Raw genomic sequence first — 24,757 nt, 5'->3', positions numbered from 1 at the left:
AAAAAAGATCCCGTGCATTGGATTTATCATGTGAGGGCGTTGCCTTTGACCACGAATTGAAAAAAGGTAACATTACATCAAACTACACGAGCATCAGTGGCACAAATACTGAGTAACATAACCCCACCACACTGAAAGGCAACGATTCACATTAGAACATAAATTGGGAATAAATTGCATTATAATGACCAGCCAGCCACGAAATAACCTCTGCAGGCCAATGAACAGCTGCTGTCAGTGACCTATCACAGGGAAGTTTACATCTCGTTCTCTGGGACGGCTTTACAGCCCCAATTTTTCCAGGATGTGAAACAGCATCAGCAGTGAAATGTGCGGTGTCTTTTCCTGTTGTGCTGTTTCCATGGGAGAGATCAGAGCCGTTTGTAGCAGGCACCGAGAGAGGGGCTGAGCAGCCTGGCATGCCATGCAACATCTGCTAGCTGCAGCAGTAGATGAGGGATTTATTCCAGAGCACGGTATGTGTTTTTATCATTCAGTATGCTTAGGACCGTTTAGATTATTATTTTTTTGAAATGCAGTGGATTTCCGAATTGTGCCGTCTTCTGCGTGAGCACGCGCTCCAAAGCACCGAAAGGCAGGAGCCGATGTAATCTCTTTAATAAATAATGCTGTTGTATTTTATGCAACGCAGCATCTGTAGATATTATTTCACAAATTTTCTATGGCATGCACGCACCCCAGGGACATATTTTTTCTATTTGTGATGCAGGGACGGCTGACCATAATTCTTAATGATGTGCTGTAATTACGATTGCAAACGCTTTTCTCCATCGTTCGCATCGCTAAGGAGCGTGTTTTGAAGCAGGATATTGGACAGATGACTTGCTCCTTCGTTTGCTGCTGGAATTCATGGGGACATTAAGCGTAAGCCCCCGTCTTTTCCTCTCTTTTTTTGGAAATGCTTGCTTTGGAGGTTGGTTTAGTCCAGACGGAAGTGTAGCTCTGCTGCTTGGCGTCAGTTGTTTTTTTAATTATTTTTTGAAGTGGATCGTTCATGTTGTCCCCCTCCTCCTTTGGGTGGTGCAGTCCAGCCCAGCGCGCGCTTAGTGGCTTGTGTGCAGGGATGTGGAAAGTTGGATGATGCTCTTTGGTGACAGACACAAGCACACACAGACCACAGACAATACCCGCACTGTCTAATACCAACAGTCAAAAGGATGCTGAAATAAATGCGATTGAGTCCATATGGTTTCATATTATAGACAGTTAGCGTTAACAAACCACCCCTCTCCAAGCTACCTGTTGTTGCAAAACAAAATGCACTTTAAAATATGATTATATATTAATGTTTTACTTGTTTACTGTCTTGCAGCACGACATAGATGCCTCATATACGATCGCATCTTTAATGAACATCAAGTTTTGAAAAACTGGAGACGAAAGGACGAAAAGCAACCAAAAACCCCTTCCATCAAACTACCAGTGTCAGAAATGTAACGTGCACAAAAGAACAAAGGAAAAGGTCTTTAGGATTCATCTGCTAAGTGCACTTGAAACATGCACCTGAGGAAGTTTTATGGAATGTCGTCACCTGGTTTTAGCTTGCGCCTTTCTCAGAAATTTTTATTTTTGTTATTTTTATCGGGCTTAATTACCCTTTGTTTTGGGGCACTTTTTCTTTTACCAAACTCATCCAGATTTAAAAGAATTTTTCTAGCCAGGCCACAGAGCCAAAATGTGTTTCGAGACTTCAACTATCCAGCGAAGAAGTTGAATAAAAAAAAGCCTGAAGATGCGGACAAAAAATATGACTTGAACAGTGTTAGCCTGAACAGTGGAAGAGTTAAGAGCAAACTGAGGACAAGCCCAGACTTTGATGCTGAAACTGAAAAAGTAGGGTTTGCACTTTACAACAAAGATGAAGATGTTTCAGGACAACACAGGGACCAGGTTGATCCCGCCCAGAGCACTTTTCAGAAAGAGAGCACATCTTTTGACAAAAGAAAACTTCAATTTAAATTTGATTTTAAGAAATTCCAAAACCACCTTCAATATCCACCACTGGGGAAAGGAGAAAAAGAAGAGGACCCTGAGACAAGAGGAAAAAGAATGAAGATCAAAGAGGTAAACTCCTCAAAAATGTTGAATTATTTGAGTTTTTGCTTGCATGATGGAAACCATGATATAAAGATCTTCCAACAGCGGAGATGGATCTGTTTAACTGAGCAATTTTGGCTAAATATTTTGTAGAGACATTGTTAAAGTATGTTAGAGGCACTGCCAGCCCCTCAGTTCATGATAGAATTCGTCAGTGGGTTGTGGCTTTCTACCCAACAGTGCTTTGCATGTTTCGATTTATATTTTCACATGTGTGTTATTTTCATTGTATTTACATAGCACATTGATGCCACTAATGTGCTTCCTGTGTTCCTTTATCCTCGGAGGCATGCAGGAGCCTGCACATGGAGATGTGAAGGGTGTAGGATGGTAAAACCCATATGTAAGCAGACCTGGTTTGAGAGTACCGACAGGCGTGAGGCAGGGATGCACTCCAAAGTGGTGTAATTAGCAGAAAGCACTGCTTACTTGACATGAACGAGTATATCATGTCTACATCTGTTTTCACAAGGAGTCTGTTTCTTTCTTTGACCTTTTTTCTCGAAATCCATGTGTAGAGGAGTGGAGACCTTTGATAACCACCCATAGTCCTCAGTTTAATAAGTTAGGAGTCAGTGAGTTGAGTTACTCACTTTGAGGTGTATCTGCTATGGTAGATCCGGGTAGGATTGGCCTGGCCTATAGAATGGATCCTCACACGTCATAACTGCGTGTGAAAGCCAGAAGATGGATTAAAAATATTGAAGTAAACAACAAAAACGATTGGGTGGAATGCTTGAATTAATTTCAGCCATTGGTATTCACTTGGGGCGCATATCAGTCCATTGTTTTTTTGCCCACCATGCCACCTCAGATTAGACCAAACTATCAAGCCTGGTTGTCTCTGAACCAGAATACGCGCACTCAAGAACGGTTCTCCCCCCCGCCCGCCCAGTGACACTCTTCAGAGAGGGCCAGGTCTGACGGTTCAGACTGGGCTGTTTCTATTGGAGCAGGGTCAAGACTGATATGCATAGGACTGAGTCCAAACTGAGGTGGCACGGTGTGCAAACAATGGACTATAATGAGCCTTAGTAATTACTAGTGACTGAGAGTAATTCAGGCATCCTACTAATCACTTTTTTGTATGCCTCAGGATTATAAGTGCAGTGCACTGTCTCACTTTGGGTCTGTCTCATGGTATGTTTAGGTGTGTGGAGTGCAGGACGTAGACTGAGACAGTGCACTGCATTAACAGCAAATGCCTTGTTCCCATGCAGCTGTGAACCCGTGCCTGCACTGGGAAGTACAGACCAGCTGTCTCGCTTTCACTGTGCGGGCAGTAACCCTCCGATTTTCAGAGGGGAAGAGATTTGCTGCAAGCAGGTCTAGTGAGTGACTGCACCCATACACATGCAGGGCAATGCCTGGAGGAATCTATGAAAGTCCATTTAACCACTGTACATTGGGCGTTGTCAGGGGAATGTGGGGTGAACTGACTATATGACCATCTAAGGGGCATACTGTTAGTCACCTCCTGACTGCTTTTTTGCCCTTGCACTGAACCTCTGTAAAACAGGAGGTGCAAAGTCAAAGTCAAAGTATTCCCTCATTTGCATGGGGCCACGCCCTGAAGTAAAAGGAGCCACCCCCTTGAGACATGGCCAGTGTACATTAGCCCCTGTGCAATCTGTATTATGGAAAGGGTTGCACAGGCATCTGCGTACCCTTCTGTAATTCCATAGTGCTTCCGGAGTGCAACAACTGGGCACACACTCTCATTGTGCTCAGGACATCATCTATAATACGACCGTAGGTGTTCAAAGCTTTGCAAAAGGTCAGATGGTCATAAAGTTCCTTATTTGAACAGAAGGTAGATTCCAGAGATTTGTGGTCTGCACAGAATAGATTGCCCTTCCAAGTCCTAACTTCTTGTACATTGACATTTTGATTATGGGGTGCATCTTTGAAAGGGTTCTACATGTCCTAGGATGCACAATGCTGCTGGCTAAAAAGATTTTTACTTTGCTGAATGTGATGTGGGTTAGAATAGGGTGTTGGAATGAGCCCATCCTTTGGGATTGTTCTAGAAGTTTATCAAAGCACCTACCACAGGAGCCCTGTTTTTATGAACAAAAAAAAAGCTCTAATATTGTGCATTAGGATGTAACAGTCTGACATTATTATTAGGCGAAACAGCAAGTTTAGGATGAAAATAATTCTATGTTTCAAGATTGCTGTGCGTCAAATATGGGTGGAAAATCAGGTAGGGACAGAAGCGATGACAACTAGCAGGTGCACCCGGGGTCTTGGAAGCTTATCTCACTCTTGATTTAGTTTATGGTAGCTGGCGACCACGCATATTAAAATTATATTGGTTATTGTTGGATGTATTGATAGAGGAGACCAGTAGATCTACGTATCACCTTTAATGAAGTGAAAGTGAACTGCAAGCTATAGGCGCAGCTGCTTGAATGGTGACCTTTGACCCCTTTCAAATGTGGATCAGGTTGCCCCCTGTACAGTGAAAAGCAGACTTGCTGCTTCAAACAGCCATTCAGCCATTCACTAAGGCGCTGAGTTTGCAGCTGCACTAGGGAGAGCACATTTACTGTAGTAGAGTGCACTGTCTTGGTCAAGTTAAATAAACTTTTTTTTTTTTTTACTTATACTCAGGGCAATGGAAATATGTGATGGGGACCAACAAATTATGTGGTAGAGTTAACTAAATTAAGTAATTTGCCCAGAATCACAGGATGTTGAGGCGTCGCTGAGACTCAAACCGTGTTCCCCTACTCCAAAGTCAGCAGCTCTGGCCCTTACGCCACATTCTCTCCCCTAGGGTTCTTTGTCTGGTGTGTGTTGGTGCAGCCTGGGAATAACTCATTTTTTATATAGCACTTGATAATACAGGTTCTGCCATTTCATAGCGCTGCAAAGCAGGTACTGTTCTTAACAAAATCGCTATAATTAATTTGCAGTGAAACTGCCTCTTCTATTATTCTCTTTGTATACAGTCAATGTTTTTAAAAGTCATGTTGGTATTGCCAATGTAGAGGAATAATTATTTTAAAATTTAACACAGTGAAATATATGACTGCCCTCCTTTCTTTACTACTAACTGTTTGACCCACTCATTCTCCAGGTTAAATGCCACAAAGGTGCCTCTTTGTGGCTTGTGTGGTTCTATAGAAGTTTAGGTAAACATACTTGAAAGGGTTGCATCTCTAGGGTATCTCAGCCAGTCTGTAGGAATGAGGCAAAAACACTCCCAAGATGGCAGCCTTGTTGTGTCCTCTCTCCTGCAGCGACAGGCCTGGGAGGGTTGTTGTGGCACCTGGCATATATCCACTACACTCCAAACCAAAACACATAGGTAAAAGACATTGACATTTATACTGCCAATAGCTTTAACTCTCCCAAATGCAAGACCTATCACATTGCATATGTTTGTTATACATGGTAATAATGCCTAAGCAAAGATTATGTGACAAATGCGTGAAATTTATAAATATGCGAACAAAATCTGCGGCCATAGAAAAACATAATTCCAGTAGCCCTGCTTATACTTTCATATGAAGGTCTTCTCACTGACTGTGGAGTCTCTGTATGGTAAAGTATAAAGAAAAGTACAAAAGTAATTGAACTAAAAAAAGAATAAATATTTTTATGATAAATGTTAATGAAAATTAATTAGATTTTTATTTTAAACATACAGCAAAAAAGCAACAGCACTGTTAACTTAATTTAGAATTTTGGATTACATCCTTAATTAAAGTATATTAAATGAAAATGAAGTTCAAATTAAAAAAAGTAAAAAAAAAAAAAAATTATGTATTATTAATAAATATTAAGTGATGTATACAATTACTAAAAGTAATGTAATTTTATTTTAAGAAGCATTAAAGTTACATCAATTTTTATATTCAAAACGTTTTTTTTCTCAAAATTATGTTTGCACTTTTAAAAGGAAAAAAGGAATGTGCATTGAGGATAACAAAACATAGTATTCCATTATATAACTATGCCAACCAGGAGCCTTAAACTCTAAACTGATTTATTTTATGAAAATATCACAGTAAGGTTACATTTGAATAATCATACCACATACATCATGAGCTACATCAATTCTGTGTGAGCTTTTGTTCCATCTAGAATAGAATGGGACCTTACTCAACATCATCAACATAAGCTCCCCATACTGTTCCTCATTACGATTGACCAACCAAGACATTTTGCAAAGGTTCCCAGAAGTCTCTGTCACATACAAGGAGGCTCTAGCTGATTGTATATTTTACAGTTTTCATTACTGAATAATTGGTCTTTATGCCATGCATCCATTGTTGGTGAGCGGCTTTGCTCCCATTTCATAGTTCAATTCCAAAAAGTTATTAAAATATTTTATTATTCAATATTAAATATGCATTATCTTTATATTTTTACGTTAATTATATTTATTCATATTTTTAGCTACTTTAGTTTATTTGATTTAACATGATTTTCTGTGGGGGTTTGCTTTAAGTCCCGACGTTCATTACTTTGTTTAGAAAGGGATTACAGTACTAGTGGATGCCTATGTGTGCTACTGGATTTACTGCAGCTCTAAGCTGGAGTAATTCGCTTCTGTGTTGGTTCATTTTTGGCTGCAGTAACTTCATAAGTGTAGCTTGTGAATAGGAGTGGGATTACTCTTTTTTTGGGGTTGGTGCATGTTGGTCATTAACCCTCCTTAAATCCTTTATTATTGCTCCCTAAACCCTTCCCATTTAGTAGTAAATATTACTCATCTTTCAACCACTACCTTGATCCCTCCCACATTTACTGATAAGAAGTAAAGTTGCATGTGTGAGGATTTCCCTATAGGAGAGAATGAGGCGGAGTTTGGGAACTTGCAGGTTTGTGAATAGCATGTTGGAGTACTTTAGTAGTTACGTTGTAGTGCTACTAAACGTACTACAAAATGCAATTTGGGAGTAGGCCCCATTCTGTCTAATTCTGAACTTGCTCATGATGACCTAAAGCGTTTTGAGCAGCCCTAGCTTTGCTTCTATTTAAGTAATTTCACTAACACACCTGAAGACAATGATTTGCAGGTGGAAAGTTCAGCACGGTATAGAGTGTCCATAATCAGCTGTAGTGAGGTGGTCACCGTATTCGTATGTGACTGCCTTGATCTAATCAAGAGATTATTTGATGGAGTGTGGGGTGGTATAGTTTGACATCTGACTATGACATGTTGCAGAGACCCAAGCTGGCTATTTGTTTTGCACCTGCGTTTCTCAATCCGTTTTGGTCTTTGTGACACACTGCACATTCCTGCCTATTTTGTCCAGTATCACCTCACGGCTGCACTTTATAATCTGTGGTTAAAACTTGCTTTCTGATGAGTGTAATTTACAGTTCCTTTGAGTCACTCATAACACAATTCAGAATGTGGTATTGTGTATTCGAGGCATTATGTTGTCTTTCCACTGTGTACCTATCCTTACGGGGATGTAACTACCTATTGCATCTCTCTAATAAGTAGTAAGAATGCAGCCAACCATATTTATCTACTTTTTATTAGCATTTTCATTGCATGAAATACAATATTGTGAATAAGGGATGAGCAAAGACACAATCTGCATGCTCAAGTAAGTTTTAAAATTGTATGTGAATGTCAAGAAGCCTTTATTGAAGGCTTTGCCGCTGATATAATAGGAAGACAATACACGTCATGACATAAATGAACATAAATAATCATAGTTCAGTGTGAATAAAAACTAGTACCCGCATAAAATTACACATTCATTTAAAATACATGCTGGAATAGAGTATCATAAAAGTATTTCGTAAAGAGTTGATCACTCCATAAATATGAGCAGCAATACATTGGCAGACTTTGTTCTCTGGCGAGTGTACTATTAAAATAGTCTTGCTACAAGTTCTTGTTCCCTCTGTTCAGAAAAATGGGACTTGCTTTCTTAAGTGGGATGCATGGGACAGCGTATGACAAAATATGAAATAACAAGTCATCATGGTCCACGGAGCAGCATTTTTCCATTTACCTATTACGATAAACTCCCAATGTACACTTCTGGATTCTTCCCTCCTCCATCCATCCATTATTCTATTCAAACCTACTCACGTATCCTCTGCTCGAATCAACTCATAGTTTCCTGTACTAATCTATCACTAATCGTTTTGGGTTCCAGAGTAGCGTGCTACTCACCGAAAAGTGCTTCGATACCTCGTCTGGGGTAATAAGCGCTAAATAAATACAATTACAATTTACAGGTCCTAGACACTAGTGACTGATATCTCAACCTTGATATTAAGTATTTGTTAAAAAAAAAAGTTGTTTAAATGGATTATCAAATTACCGAGCAGTCCATTTATACAAATCCTGTATTTTACCGGCCTTCAAATGGAAATTGGAAATTGTAACAATATTTAACCTTCCGCAGTTTATACATTTCTTTGGAAGCGCCCCCACCCATCTCATCCCTGAGATGTATCAGTACTCATCTATTGTACCTCACACGTTCCCATGTTTTTGTGGAGGGCCTCTAGCAGTGGATATGGCCTTCTCAACAATCATATTTGTCCATTCCTCTCAGCGATGCTGCCAGGGACGGTGGGGTCTCGTACTTCTAATGCTTTGCATTCTCTCTTCTTGTGATCATGAATAGAGATTAATTGTATTTTGTTAATGCCATATCATCCAGTATTCCTAGGAGTGTCTTTTCAGACTATTTAAACGCCATACCAGGCACCTTCGGTGACATTCCTCTAATTTTGGCTGGTCCAAATTTTCAAATCCAGAAACCAGGTACGGCAAAAGACAGCTGTAGGACTACAGATTGGCACTGACAATGGGCACTGAAGTACTATAATTGCTGCAACGACCGACAAACAGGAAGGCCAGCCTGTGCGCATCCCACAGGCCACAGCACCCCCTTAGACCTCTGCAGCGCTACATGTGTGCTGCGGTCCCTTCTGAGAAACCTAAGTGCCTCAGGGACTAGAAAGTGAGCACATATGCCTGTTGCTCCACCAGGACACTTTGTGATACGGCCCTAGGGTCGGCATGATCCCAGCGCAGCATGGCTATCTAATATATTTCTCAACCACCCTTGATGCCCAGTCTTTCACCCAGCAGACACTTCTTCAGCGAGACACATTCTGTCTTCTGAGATGAGTCGCCACAACCTGCTGCAATCCTCTTATTCTATAAAATTGTGTCCAGGAAGCTCAAATTATTGATATAACTGTTAACAAATTATTGTTAACTGTTTCACAGATTCCTTTTGTGGATGTCTGTTATCAGAATTCCCTATCACATTCCACTTTTGAATCTTTAAAGGGCACTTACTGCCCTCTGCCACGTACCCACCTGTAACAAGATTCCTAATGCTCTTGCCCACCCTATTTCATAGGTTAATTGACATTTAACTAAGAATGGAACACCATATCTGCTGCTGTGATTGATTCCACCAGCGGCTTTCATCCAATACACCAGTGCTGGGCACCGGCACTTAATTTTGAGGGCCGGCACTCATTTTTCTGCCTCAAGAATTTACTGCGAGCAAAACACACATGGGAAAGACGGAGCAAGAGAAAATGGGAAAGACGGAGCAAGAGAAAATGGGAAAGATGGAGCAAGAGAAAAAACAATAAGCAACCAAAGGGAGGAAGCAGTAAGCTGTTAGAATGAGCTGAAGGAGCAGGGAGGGGCTATAAGTGGATTAAAGAGGCCCACGATGGCTTCAGGATTATGCTGCCTCAGTATTTCATGCTCGCACTTTTAATTGCAGCAGCCGCGCGTTTCATAAGAGAGCTTTGGGCACCGGCACGTTTTATTTACAAATTAAGCACTGCAACACACAATGCACTGGAGAGATTTGTCAGTAGATAAATCTTTTTAGACTTACTGTATGTCTTTTCTTGGGGCACATAAACAATTGTTAATTACTGAAAGCTATGCAGCCACTACTGGTATCAGATATTTAGTCGTTATTTTTGCATTATAACGTGGCACATTCACCTTCTCTAGAGCCACTCTAGGAGCTTTTATATCCCTAAGAAGTTCTCGCAACCACATTTCTAGTCTATGTCAAAAAAGCGTTCTATACTGATAGGGGCAAACGCTTCAACACATAAAGGGGGCTAGATAGTGTCCTGATTGGAAATAGCACTACAGTTCCCCACAGAGAAAGAGGGAGTCTGACCCAACCCAGCTCAGCATCTCCAAGCTGTGAAAAAAGGGTCTATAGCCCGGAACTAACACACATAATATCACATGGATTTGTATCTCGAATTCAAGCTCTTTGCCTATGTTTTCATCCTTTGCTACTCTGCCATATTGAAGCTGATTGGATTGTTTTGAGATTCTACTACATTACAACAGTTCAGCCCTGTTTTAAAAATGTATGCCATTATTAACAGTTCCTAAAGTATTACAGGGCCGGGATAATAATTAAGGCTCTTGGACTATTCAGTGACAGTTGCGCTTTACCTAAATATTCTAGGACCACAGTTGGAAAAGTAAATGAGATATTCTAGCATTTGAAAAATCTCTACTGACCCGAGAGTGCAAAAGAAGGCAAAACACGGAAGGTGTATTGAGCAACTCTTGCTATTATTGCGAAGAGTAAATTTGACCTTGTTTGTCATGATTCTAGAGTATCTCCTGATTCTAGACTATCCCCTGAAGAATTCCATATCATCCAGTAATATCTTGTTTGTGGTGTAGGAAGAGGTTTGTCGTACAATGCTTTCATGAGGGTGTAATCAGACATTTTTGTGAGATATCATTCACAATCCCATGTAAGATTCATGTACAGAGATGACAGTCGCAGAATATAGAAAGGCATCCTTTCGCACCTTATTAGTGTGTGTTTATTTGAGGTTTTACACGTAGGAGGGAAAAAACAATTTACCTGAAGAGACTGGCACTCAGTATGTAAGAAATAGCAGACAATTAATAAACTCCAGATCCTTGAAGCACACGCTACCTAGGTAGTTTACTAACCCCTCTGCCCACCTCCATCATGGCTTCTCCACAGTCCTTAAGAATCTGCACTACTAGATAGTGTGGCAAGGCTGGGCTTTAAACCTAAGCTTCATTGGTAAGGCTCTGTTGGATAACATCCCAGGTATCTGAAGCAAGGCTTCAAAGATTGTCTTAATCTAGGGCTCCCCACTCTAGTAGTAAAGCTCTGCCTCCAACACTAAACATTAAAAGATCAAGAGCGGTAAAAGATACTTTTTGTGTCATGCTTCCAGGCTCTGGGATAACCTACAAGTAGGACCACACACGACCTGCTGACCTTTACACTTACCATTAAAATGACTGGGGTAGCGTCACAAAATGCCTTTATTAATGAGGAAAGTAGTATTCCTGTAGTACTCCTTACGTACTCCTAAAGTCCGTTATAAATTGGCCCCAAACCGCCAATAAGGCAATGAAATGGGACTATTCAGGAAATATTCATATACAAATAGGAAGCACTACCCCCACTCTTTGCATTTTTCCCTTTTTTCTAATAGAGAGTTGCACGTTTCAGGTCTGATTCACAAAAATATGTGAGTATGGGAAGCAGTACTCTAGACTAGACAAATTACTTTGTGAATGAGCCCTTTTATTGTTTGAGTTTGTCATCCTCTCACAAGATGTGCCCAACTAAGATGCCGTGCCCGGGATTTAGCTCTATAAAAGGTAATTAAATGTATTATTTTGATCTTGTGATCTGAAAATCATTCTTCCATGCATCGCCTCTGGCATCATGGTGTATGATGTCCCCAGAACCCGCTGGTGGCAATATTTGATCATTTTACACAGCTCAGTTTCATGTTTTTAATATATATATATATATATATATATATATATATATATATATATATATATATATATATATATATGTTGAATCATGTTGCATTTATTTTGGGTTAATACTTTGCCCCCTGGCCTTCCCTCTCTGTGCCAGGACCTTGGTTCTGGGCACTCGAAGTAATTTTGACAATGTTTATCGTTTTCCTTTGGTGTTTGGTCATTGCTAACTTCAGGGTTAGTTTTTGTTTTTTAGTGGACTTTATTAGTTTGATATAAATAGCACAGACAACAACAGTGCAATAAATGATAAGTGCCGAATACTAGTTTGCCACCAACGGTACCTTCAGAGTTTCACAGCAGGAACCAGGATAAGATAAGTTTCAAGAATGCTTGTCCATCACAGGCTCAGCCAGCAATGCTGTAACTGAGTGCAGTGGCGCAGGCGTGGTGCCATGGGCCCTATTGAAAGCAAGGAAACATCACCCCAGACTGCGTGAAATATAGCAACAGCGAGAATTCAGTGGCCCACCAGGCCTCTATGACCCAATGCTACTGCACTGAGCCGGGGAATCCAGAAGTGGAGAAACAGGCAGAAGAGAGAGAAGCAGAGACCCAAAAACTATGGCTGGAAAAAGAGAGGGAAGGAAGGGGTGCTAGTTTAAACATATGTGCTATTGCTGATTTTGCCTCCTGGTCCAGCCTGGTTCATAAATTACCATCAGTTCTTCCAAGCTGAAGATGCTAACAAATTCCATTCAACAAATATGGAGGGATCAGAGAAGATTTTCTAGAGTCCATTCCTATATCCTGTGCTAAACCACTAACAAGCATTTGGAATGCAACCAGTCTTGCATTTGTGAAAATTAGAGCTCTTGGCATTCATTGAAAACGGCATTTTATTTTACTTTTGTATTTTGTATGCAGTGGAGTGATGATATTTACATAGTGCTATTCCCATTCGTATGACCTTGCAGCGCAGGAGAACCAGGAATTACTGTTCTAATGTGCACAGAGCAGGAAAAGGGTGCAGTACCATAGGCTGCCACTAGGTGTTCCTTGGGACCTGTTTTGTCCACATAAGGTACGGCACCCTGCAATCTTGAATTCAACACATCTCCAATGACTTTTGGGCGCCATGCTGAAAAATGAAGTGTGGCGCCCGTTTTACGCTTCACCTAAAAAGGATTGATAGCCCACTACTTGTAAGACTGTTTCTGACAGATCATATGAAAGTTGGCACTGTGATCAACTGTGCGGAGGAATGAACTGTATCATGTGACCAGGCGAAACAGTGAGCAACGGATCAGAAACCGAATGGGTAACTGACAGCAAGTATTGCCGGAATATTGTGTGTAAATATTTATGTGACTGGATGTAACTTGTTAGCAGCAACATTGTTTATTTAAATTAAGCAGATTATGTCTGTGCGTAGTTACCGTTATTTATGACTTTGGTTGATGCTGGTAATGTCTGCTTCAGTGCCTCACAGTGTGCCTTTGCCGGGCACAAAATTTATATTTGAAAGCAGGCAGAGTGTTGTCATTTTGTCAGATGCACGCATAATTGCTTGGGTTACTGGGGTCATGCAACATGCTGCCATGTTGGTTCAGGCAGTCATGGATTATGATTACTGGTTTATCTCATGTAAAATTGAAAATGAAAAGCGCTATTTGAGTGTGCTTTCACTGATTACATAATTAAACACTTTCTACTTTTTTAGAATCTTACCTGTACTTAAGAGCAGTGTAACAATGTGCACATAGCAGGGAAAGAGTGCAGTACCATGGGCTGTCAGCAAATGTGACCATGATAACAGCCTAATTAACAGCCCTATTTACAGAACCAGCGGGCTCTGAAAATGAAAAGGCAAGCTTCGCCGAACACGTGCAGAAAACCAAGAAAAAAAAAGCCCCCCAAAGAAGAGATAAACATGACAAAGCGTAATAATACAGTAGTTGGTCCTAGCTCCAAAAGAGAAAAAGTAGGAACAAAGAGCCATGAATGACCACTAGCAAGCAAGGATTTTTAAATGACACTGAAACAAACAAATGAAATGGCTTTAAGCAAACAGAGGTCGTACACTTATGCGTGAACTAAAAAGGATTTCTGAGGTGACCCTCATTGCAACAAAAATACCATGCTTCGGATCTACAAAGGTACTGGCAGCCATATTCATTAGTTTACATACGTCTGCCAGCAATCACAAAATAACATCTGGTAGGCATAAATGGATTTACTACAACCAATTTCTTTATAGTGAAATCAAATGCAAAGAAAGGTGCAGTAATAAATCCCACATCAGGTGTGGTAATTTGGCATTACAAGCCATGGATTGCCTTTCAAGTTTGCAAACAAACACAAAGCCTGTGGACATTGCCAAACTGCAAACTCAGATGGGACGACCTCTTCACACACTGGAAATTGTTGGACAGTTACCATAATATGTAGTGGAAAGACTCACTCCCCAGAAAAAAAGATGGAAAAAAGGCTCCATTCCCTCCTCTGTGTAATTGTACCAGGGCTGGACTGGGAACCCAAGGTAGCCCTGGCAAATTTTGGCAGATCAGGCCCGATACATTGCATACAGCGTGAGGGCAGCTTGCAAGCCTGACCACTACAAGAGGATTTGGGGAGGGTGTTCTTCCTCCAAGGAGATTTGGGGAAAATAGTAAAATGGTGCATTCTTCAACACATTTTTCATTACATAGTCAATTGTATTAGCGTTTAAAGCACAGTAAATGGTGGCCTAACGGTGCACCAAGATACAACCTTTGTTGAGGCCCTTCAATGGTTCCCTCGCTATAATACCCCAGCAGTGCCTCTCATCTCTTCATAGATTCTCTCACATGCATTTCATTTGTTTTATAGCACCTCTCGAATGGAGCACTTTACATCATGCACACAGAGACAATGAATAAAACATTTGTAAACTAGTGTATAGAAAATGTTACATAAGACAAAGGAGACTACAAGGTGCAGGTTTCACATGTTATCCTTACTTATAGGCATTTTTAAGAGAGTTTGGTCTGGAGAAGCACAAACTCAGGATTCAAAATGTAACACAGTGGCTAAGGTTGGCTTTACTAATAAGAATGTATTTCTAGCCAAAAAAAAAACCTTTTTAGAACTTTAGGATAATGATACACTGGGGAAAAACAACTTTCTAACCTATAGCTGTTTGGCAGTTCATATGTCACTGTGCTAGGTCACGTCTGTCACTTGTGAACTGAACAGCAATAAATTTATCTTTGTGACAAAAAGCAGTAATCCACTGAGCTATGCACATAAAATGCAGTTCTGTGATCTGTGTGGTACACATTCTTTGCAGTAGGCAACTCTCTGCGCTAACTTAGATGAGTCAAAACTGTCACTAGACAAAACTTCTATTTCTCTCCAGCAGGAAGATTAATGATCGGACATATTTTGGCACTTTGTTGTGCTGAAACCTGCTGGATATACAGGGAACTCTGCAGCTGGTCTTCTAAAACCATAATATATTTCAAAACACAGGGAGGCTGGAAAAGAAAGTGAGTGCTGAGTGGATAATGCTGGACTGCTGTTTTTATTACTGGGGCCGATATTGCAGCACTGCTATAAAACCTGCCACCCAAACCCAAAGTCGGCCCACCAGTAACAAAACTGGCCCCCACCCTTTCAGCCACCCGAGGAAATGCCTAATGCCCGGTACGGCCAGTACAGCCTTGAATTGTACACTGTTGAATCACATTCAGTAGGAATTGAAGTCCTTGGGAGATGGCACACAACGGTCTCACTAGTAAGCCTGAAAATACGTGCCTGGTACAACTTCCCAAGCTTACTACTGGGAATATTGTGATTACAAAAAAGTTCTAGACCTGCAGCAAAATACATTTGTGTTTCTATGAGTGCAGAATTCCTACATTGTTCGTGAATAGGGACATATGCAGGCTTACTCGGACACACAAACAAATCAGGATCCTGGGTTTTTAACAAAAAGTGTACTTTAAAATGAGGTCAGGTCTTCCAGAGTATGTTCCACAAAACTAGGTCAACCGATCTGTAATCTCCACAAAGGGATGGAGAGAGTTTAACTGTAATACAACAGCACTAATCAAAAAAATCACTCATGAAAATGTCCACTTGCTTCATGCTTACTGGTTTCTATTACAGCAGCTGTCCGGTTCAGAACTAAAGATTAGTTAATACATTATTAGGGCCAAAGTACGATCTATCATGTGAAAATGTACTTTTCTTTTGTCACCTAATGCTACATTTTATAACGCGTACAAATAAATGGTTTGTATGCTTTTCCATTTGTTTGAGTAATAGAGGTTTGCTTAATTGCTGTACAAAAAGAGCCTTGCCGCTTTCTGTCCACTACCCAATGCAGTGCAGAAGCCGTGGCCACTGGGTGGATCTTTGAGAACTCATTGAGTAAGCAGTTTATGCAAAATCCAGCCTGATGGAGTGCGTGGGACTGGTCTGTTCTTCTTAGGAGTTAGTTTGTTTAGCTCCTCTCTGAGTTAAAGCATTCACAGCAAATGCATTACAGAAGAATCATCCAGTTAACGCATCATTTTATTAGTCCAAATTCTAACTAAAATAAGCATTGTGAAGGTAATGTCTGGGTTTAATATGCTTACATATGCGGCGCTAGCACATTATAGCAAGACAGATGGAGGCCAGCCAGCAGGTAAGATCAGAGAGACCTATTATTGTAAAGTAGCCCTCGTGGAGTTCAGTGTAAGTACTCAAGTGGGGGCGGATCGATATACCCAAATTGACAATGGCATTACGTGAAAGATGAATACTCCACTCGCCTGAGTCAGGAAGTGATTGACAAAGTATGTGGCCAGTGACTGAAAGAGGCTGGTTGGAGGAAGAGAAATGGCTACAAGGGATAACCCAAAGCTCACTTTGTGTATATTGTAAGGAATAGCTGTGATTGACAGCTGGTCTGTCACAATTCAGACCTAAAAATTCTAACTAGTTACAGTGAGTCAGACATACAAAATCAGTGCGTCATATGACTAACAAATTAAAAGAGCATGTTAATAGGTGGAAACTGTGAGGTCGTCTCCACTTTTTCAGGGAGAGTCGTCTGTGGGTGAAGCATAGTTTTGGAGTTGTTTACAAATGAGTTAAAAGGAAACCAATCTTGATGGACTCATCTGATAAGTAATTGAGAAATCAATATTTTAATCATTGCTTTTCGAAAGCGCTTGTTGACAGGTTATGGTGACTGGAATGTACGTGTAGTGATTCATTTTACATGTAGAATAGTTTGAGGTCCTGTGGGAACCTTTGGGCTAGTGATGATCAGTTACTGTTGGGGGTCTGCCCGAAGCTGTTCAGATCTCCGTGCTGCTCCTCATTACAGCTTGACTTAATTGCTCTCTTGTGCATATTTATGGAATGATTTCAGAGGCTTTATATAATTATTTGTTAATTCAAAGGTCTGGCTGTTCCTTGCGAATGCTATTAATGTGTAATACATAATAAACGTATTTGTATGTAGCGTCCTCATGCTGTAATAATGCCCTTACATAGTGCAATTTCTGACATACATCAAAAGTAGCCTAGGGCAGTTTCTTACAGTTCACTTGTGAATGTACTACTTCTTCTAGAGGCCCTGAACTTTCACCGTGTCTCCCTCAATAAAAAGCAACTGTTGAGTAACGGGCCAATTATGAAGGAAGGCCGTTTAGAGTGATTAAATCAATTAATAGGCAACTAACTGGTTGAAAAGGACAGTATGGCCAATAGGGCCATTAGTACCTGCCTGTGCAGTAATAAAAGCGTCAAGATAACTCTTGTGATTAATGTCCATGCTCCTGCTGGGGCGATGGACGTTTGTCTAGTGGCAGTTTCGCCTCACAACGTGGGTTAATGTGCCTGCTGCAAACAATAGATCTATATTTTATGTGGTTAGCTGAGTGGATTATTAAAGCCAGCCTTTATCAGCGCTTTAATACAAATGCAATGTATGTGAGAGTTAGGCCATGGCGAGATGAGGGGTGCTTTAGCCAGGTGGTAATGAGGGTATTTGAGGAGGAGGTCACAGTGGGCACCCAAAAGGTTGTTGAACCGGGCGCCACCAGCGCTAAAGCCGGCCATGTTTGGGTAACACTTTCCTACTGCTTGTGAAGCCCTAAGCACGTATAAGGTCTTGTAGCAACGCTGCTGACCCCAGGCTCTGGATCCCAGATTTCTGATCCTGTAATTCACTTTATATCTCCGTGTCTCGATTTATAAATAAATCAAAAACAACTGTGCCGAGGGTCACAGTTACATGTTTCAATACGGACTCCACATGCCATCTTGATTTCTGAGATCTGGTCTCAACTGCACAGCTTCGACCCTCATTGTTGGAAACACTACTGGGGGTCATTCCGACCCCGGTGGGCGGCGGGCGCTGCCCGCCGGGCGGAAACCGCCCAAACACCGCACCGCGGTCAAATGACCGCGGGGACCATTCTAACTTTCCTGCTGGGCCGGCAGGGGATCTTCAAAAGATCGCCCGCCGGCCCAGCAGGAAAGCCCCAGCAAAGATGAAGCCGGCTCCGAATGGAGCCGGCGGATTTGCTGGGGTGCGACGGGTGCAGTTGCACCCGTCGTGATTTTCAGTGTCTGCCAAGCAGACACTGAAAATCTTAATGGGGCCCTGTTAGGGGGCCCCTGCACTGCCCAAGCCAGTGGCATGGGCAGTGCAGGGGCCCCCAGGGGCCCCACGACACCCGTTCCCGCCAGCCTCTTCCTGGCGGTGTAAACCGCCAGGAACAGGCTGGCGGGAAGGGGGTCGGAATCCCCATGGCGGCGCTGGAGGATTCCCCCAGCCGGGGGAAATCCGGCGGCAAACCGCCGGACTCGGCTGGGCGACCGCGGCTTCACAGCCGCGGTCGGAATACCTGATGTAGCACCGCCAGCCTGTTGGCGGTGCTACCTCCGGCCTCCACCCTGGAGGTCTATGACCGCCAGGGTCGTAATGAGGCCCACAGTGTTTGTGTGAGATCCCTGTATTCCAAGTTCTGAGATCTGAGCACACTCGTGTGAATTCCTCCAGGCTTTGCAGAAGGAACTTGCACGGGGAGAGAAGAGTCCGTAACTAAAAGTGGGATGGTGAAAAAGCACCCCACGCTAAGAAGGGCAGATCCAGGTGTATTAAAGGGTTTAATTTATCCTGGGTGGTGTTGACTGCACCGTAATTCCGTGGTACTTGTAATGAGGGTGGGGCGGCTCAGGGCGCTTCATCCATTTTAACTGAATTAGTCCCCGTGGGGCCCAAACTCCGTGAATGTTTATATCTGTGTCAGTGGACACAGACTGCGGTGCTGGCACAGGAAGCTGGAAGGCTGTCTGTCCACCGATGATGGCTCTGTCTGAGGCTGAAGGAGCCCGAAGAGAATGGAAAGGAGGGCAGCTTTCCTACCAGGGCCCCTTTACATTTACGTTTCAAAGAAAATCACCTCTAAAATATGAATGATCCGTTGTTTATTGCCTCTAAAAAAATATATAACTGAAAACAAAATCACAAACAAAATATTTGTTATAACTTGCCTATTGACCATTTCAGCTGTCTGGTATCAAGATATTCGGACTTTGGTCAGCCCCTTGCTTATGATTGGATGTTTTTTAGTCTGTCTCAAGCCCCTCCTCCTTTTCAATGGCTTTCCTTCCTCTTCTTGTGTTTGTTTTACCTCTGAACATAATTTTTCATTGGGTGAATTTATACTTCAACGGTTGACACGCGAAGACATTTTTTATTTTTCCTTTCAGCACTCATATGAGAGAATTGCTTTCCTTGCTCTCTTCCCTGTTCCCCATCCCAAATATTTTTCTTTAATGAAACCACTGAAGCTGCACATTGTTACCGCGACGCTCACCTTTGCAGATTGGATCCGCAGTTGACCCACCCCGCTTGAATAATTGGGCAGCTCAATTATTTTTTATTTAATTTTTTTAAATCATTTTTTTGTGACATAGCGAAGAGACGATAGTAACACAAACATAATGAACAGATTCAGGAAGCCAGCAGTAGGTACCAGTATCAATAAACTGTCCCCGGTCCCGCCCAAAAGTGCTTACTTGTGGCAGCATTTTCTCCCGGATATGAGGAGCCCCCTCCCCCTCCCTTCTCATCTTGGTCTATCCTGAATGAGGGCCACATTATTCTGTGTACATCATACATGTGCTCCTCCTTAAACCGCTCTACTCCTACTAGGCGCTTTATCGTCTGCTCTATACTGAAACCAAAAAAGACACCACATTTGTTATAAAAAAAAAATCATGTGTAATTGGAGCCATAACTACAACGGGATAGTGCTTCTACATGCTGTCATTTTTCCTTGCATATATTTTTAAAATCATTTTCGAGTGCCAAAGATGAATGAGAAAAAACCTTTTTGCCCAGCAAGCAGTTCTCTAACAACGATGCTCTCCTCTGCTGCATGGATAATTTACAGTACTGTTCTGAGAGCTGTACAACTGATAGCCCCCACAGGCTCGCATTCCCTGGGACATGGTGTGCTATTGGCAAAATGAAATAAAATATTGAGCAGTACAAATAACCAAACGAGGTGTAACTGATCTGTGGGAGCAGCTTTACCGCACATGGTTGTCCTAAGCAGGGCCGGCTTTGGGGCGGTGCGACAACAATAAAAATGATGAGATAACTCGGCTCCAACTCCAAAATACTTTATTCGATTTTTTAACACAATCATAACATAATCATAAAAGCAAATAAATATACACATATAAACAAAGCACCAATCAACTTCCTCTTAACAATCAATAGATAAAATATATAGCATTATGGTCATGGAATTCGCTAAGAAAGTTTAAGATCAATAATTCATTAAAAACAATAAAACTAGGTGAGAAGCGATGTTGTCAAAAATATATATATATTTTTTAAATAGAAAACTAATAACATTACTAAAATAATTCTACATAGAAACCGCCTCAGTTTTGCCTAAAGGTGCGATCTAGCCTTCATGACTGCACACAAGAAAATAGCTAAACCATTGCAAATTTGAACTGAGGGAAGAGTCAGCAGATAGAGAAAAGCAGGGCGGCATTGTTTGATTTGCAGGGATTTTAAAAATGGTATCACAAACACTTTCCTATTGAGATAACTCAGCTGATTAATGTTGCTGCTGGTGAGTGATCGGAATTTAAATCATCATAAAGTAGCGCAGGGGATAATGTGCCTGTGGCAAAAAATGTGTACCATGAGGATCACAAAACTGAGTGTGAGTAAACTATGAGTTGCGCTTTAATAAAATGAAACGTTTTTCAGAGAGGGGCTTTGGAAAGATGAAGGGCACTGTTTCAGAGTGGTCATGAGGAAATTAGTGGAGAAGGAGGCAATGGGGGTCACCAAAAAAAGACTTTTGCACCCAGGCCCCCAGCGCTAAAGCCAGCCCCGGTCCTAAGGCACATTGCATCTCGCTCTTGTACAACAAGAAATGTTTTTTTTTAAACCAGATTTTATTGGTATTATATCATTTCAATGGTTCTCATACATATTCTTATTGTGTTACTCTGTTTACAATATTATATCTTGGTCTCAAAAGTACATAATCTGGTTAGTAGTACTTATTCATAATATAATGCAAATTCTTATAATAACAAAACTCAACGCCCCCCCCCCGTCCCTCCCTAGCCCTTCCATCTGAGAACCATGGTTCAGCTTTGATAATTTTCCTTCAGGGTATCTAGTCGTGTTTGATTAGAACTTAGGGGTGTTCGGCAGGAGTATGAAGCATTATGTTTTTTTGATCAGGGTCAGGTGTGTGTCTCGACCTATGTCTAAAAGTTGTGTGCTATTGTATTTGCTATTTATTACATGGTCCTAAATGTTGTTTACTGGGTGAGCTCTAATGTATGAACTCCGATCTGAGTGTGTCCATTATTATCTCCCAGTCTTCTGACACTTCCAGGGGTCTGCTCCCATTCTTAGCCTCTCGTTGAAGTAGTGTGCCTTCTGCAGTTGCCCACTTAAGTAATTCGTTCTTCCGGGTTATTATTCTAGGGCCCTTTAAGTATTTCCAGTTGATTGATATCTCTCTCTTAGCTAACGTTAAGGCCAGATCTATGAATCTATCTGAGGCTTTATGTTTCGTTGAATGGGTAAAGGAGTGTAAGAGACAGTTATCCATAGAACAAATCGTGTTTTTGTTCAGTAGTTGTGACAATTTTTGGCAAACCTCAGTCCAATAGGGTGCCAGTATGTGGCAATCCCAAAACATGTGGTTAAACTCAGCATCCACTAATCCGCATCTTGGGCATCCCTCAGTAGTTTTATTGAAGTATTTATTTATGCGGGCAGGCGTTAAATAGGCTTGGTGTAGGATATAGAAATTGATAAGTTTAAATCTAGCGTTTCGCGATGCCTTGGGACAGTTTCGCAGGATGTGTCCCCATTATACCTCCAGGATGTCACGATTGAGGGCTTTTTCCCACTGTTGTTTGAGGTAGGGTAAGGGTTCTGTGATGTCTGCTCTTATCAAAGCATAAAGTGTTGATATTACCTTAGTTTTGTTGCTTGGGGATGCCAAATATGTGCATATTGCTTGTGCAGAGGGTTCAATACCCTTCATTCGCCAATGATTCTATATACTGGCTTTTATAGCCCTGTATGTTAAAAAATGTTTTGCCGGAATGTCGTATTCCGCTCTGATGGCCTCAAATGTCATCAGTTTATTGTCCTTGAAAAGCATGCCAACCGTAGCAATTCCGGCCTCCAACCAGTCTCCCAGTTCGAATCCAGTTTTTCTCCGCGTCATTGCTTGCAAGGAGCTGAGGGGAAGCTCTGCCGAGTAGGGTTTTTTAGTTTTAATCTTACATAAAAAGGTTTTCCAGCACTTAGTTAGTATTTTTAGCTCTGGACTGTCTTGCTTCTCGTCTCTAGGGGACCCCAAGAGTATCTCAAATAGTCTAGTCCCCTGTGGGGTGGACATTTTTGCGTTTGTTGATGCCAATAGTCTATCCGAGATCCAGAGTGCCAACCACTGTAGTTGTGCTGCAAGATAATAGGTCTCGAAATCTGGTGTTGCCAGACCCCCATCTGTTGATTGTCTTTGGAGTTTTGCCAACGCTACTCTCTTCCTGCCTTTACCCCATATAAATGAGCTTACCATGGTGTTTAATTCCCTAAAGAAGGATTTAGGAATCCAAATTGGGATAGCTGAGAAATGATATAGCAATCTCGGCAATACGATCATTTTGAGAATCGCAATTCTCCCTGTCACTGATATTGGCAGTGTTTGCCAGAATGTCATACAGGTTTTTATGGAGCGGATTGTGCCACCTAAATTTCCATCTAGGATATCCCAGGAGTCATGATAAACTTTCACTCCCAAGTATGGGAGCCCATCTGATATCCATCTAACCGGTCCCAAATTCAGGGGTGGTGGTTGCTGTTTTTTAAGAGGGAGTAAGCCTGTTTTGTCCCAGTTTACTTTTAGGCCTGAGTGGCTTTCAAAGTTAGTTAGCATTAGCTGTGCTAGTGGTAGATCCCTTTGGATGTCTTCCAAGAATATGAGGAGGTCGTCCGCATAAAGGGCTATATGATGTCTCTCGTTTCTGGCAAGGATACCTGGTCCCCCCTCTCCTGCCCTGGCCACGGCGCCCAGTGGTTCCATCGCCAGTGCGAACAGCAGGGGGGAAAGGGGGCAACACTGTCTAGTCCGGCGTTCCACTTTGTATCTGTTAGATATTATGCGCCCTGTGCGGACTCTGGCTGAGGGGTCAGTGTGTAGTAATTTCACCCATGAGATGTATTCAGGTCCTATTCCAAGTTTGGACATGACTTTATAAATGAAATCCCAATCTAAGCTATCAAAGGCCTTTTCAATATCTACTGCCAGGATACCTGGAGTCCCAGCGGTGGGAGCTACGTCTCTCATGATGGCAATTAATCTACGAATAGTCCCAGCTGTATTGCGCCCTGGTATGAAACCTGCCTGGTCTGGGTGTTAAAGAAGGCATCAGTGGGAGAAGTCTGGATGCCAGGGTCTTGCTAAGGATTTTGTAATCAAGGTTCAACATAGAGAGGGGTCTATACGCTCCCACTCCTGTTGGATCTTTGCCGGGCTTAAGAAGAGGGACTATGACCGCTTCTCGAGAGGATTCAGGTAGAAGGCCCTGGTCTCTGGCACACTTAAACATTTTTTCTAGTCTCGGAGAGAGTATTCCAGCAAAGGTTATATAAAACTCAGTGGGGAGGCCATCTGTTCCAGGTGTTTTTCCCCTTGCCATTCCTTTCATGGCTTCATTAATCTCATCTAGTGTGACGTTCTCCTCAAGTGTTTCTGTGGGTATTGGTTCCCGGGGTTTTAGGTTTAGTGCCGTTAAATAGTTTTCAGTTTGTTCTCTGTTTAAATTGAGTCTTTTTTGGTATAATTTCGCATAGAATGACATAAACTGTGTATTAATTTGCTCTGGCTCAAATAGTTGGGTCCCTGTCTCTGAGATCAGGTTCATTATGGGGGGGATCTTTCAGATTGCGAAACCACCCAGGCCCGCTCGCCTTATCTCTCTCGCCATGAGCCCTTGTGAGGTAGTTTTTGTGGTCAAAGCATCTAAGGCGTTCAATTCAGTGTGCCACCCTGAGTTCTTGTATTAGGGTTTGCAGGTGTGGATTCCCAGGTCTGTCTTTCTTAGCCTCTCTTAATTTAGTCTCGGCCCGCTCTGTATCGCCCAACAAAATTTTACGTATACCCACTGTCTCGGCTATGCACTTCCCCCTTACTACTACATTAAAGGCATCCCATTCTATCAGTGTATTGGATGCAGTGGCATCATTGTTTTCGAAATATTGTATCGCACATTGGCGGAGTTCGGCCCGGAAGGGAGCATCCTCCAAAAATTTGGGTTTGAGTGTCAACGTGGGTATTGAGGGAA

The 24,757-nt window shown here is 41.9% G+C and overlaps 1 protein-coding gene across 2 annotated transcripts in view; it reads left to right on the top strand.

The window, feature by feature from the left end:
* Positions 1-292: 292 nt before the first annotated feature.
* Positions 293-24,757, top strand: part of MAN1C1 (mannosidase alpha class 1C member 1) — a 346,263-nt gene continuing 321,798 nt past the window's right edge. Inside the window, exons 1-3 of one of the 2 annotated variants that reach the window (XM_069223920.1) lie at positions 293-476; positions 731-885; positions 1,334-2,085. In XM_069223920.1, coding sequence (XP_069080021.1) covers positions 1,519-2,085 — 567 coding nt within the window. In that variant the 5' untranslated portion in view covers positions 293-476; positions 731-885; positions 1,334-1,518. The remainder of the gene's footprint in view (positions 477-730; positions 886-1,333; positions 2,086-24,757) is intronic. The other variant, XM_069223921.1, reaches the window with a different exon arrangement.

This window comes from Pleurodeles waltl, chromosome 3_1, assembly GCF_031143425.1.
Source record: "Pleurodeles waltl isolate 20211129_DDA chromosome 3_1, aPleWal1.hap1.20221129, whole genome shotgun sequence".
In the NCBI taxonomy this organism is placed as follows: Eukaryota; Metazoa; Chordata; class Amphibia; order Caudata; family Salamandridae; genus Pleurodeles; species Pleurodeles waltl.
The sequence above is the reverse complement of the archived record's forward strand: the minus strand, read 5'-3'. Positions and strand labels throughout refer to the sequence as shown.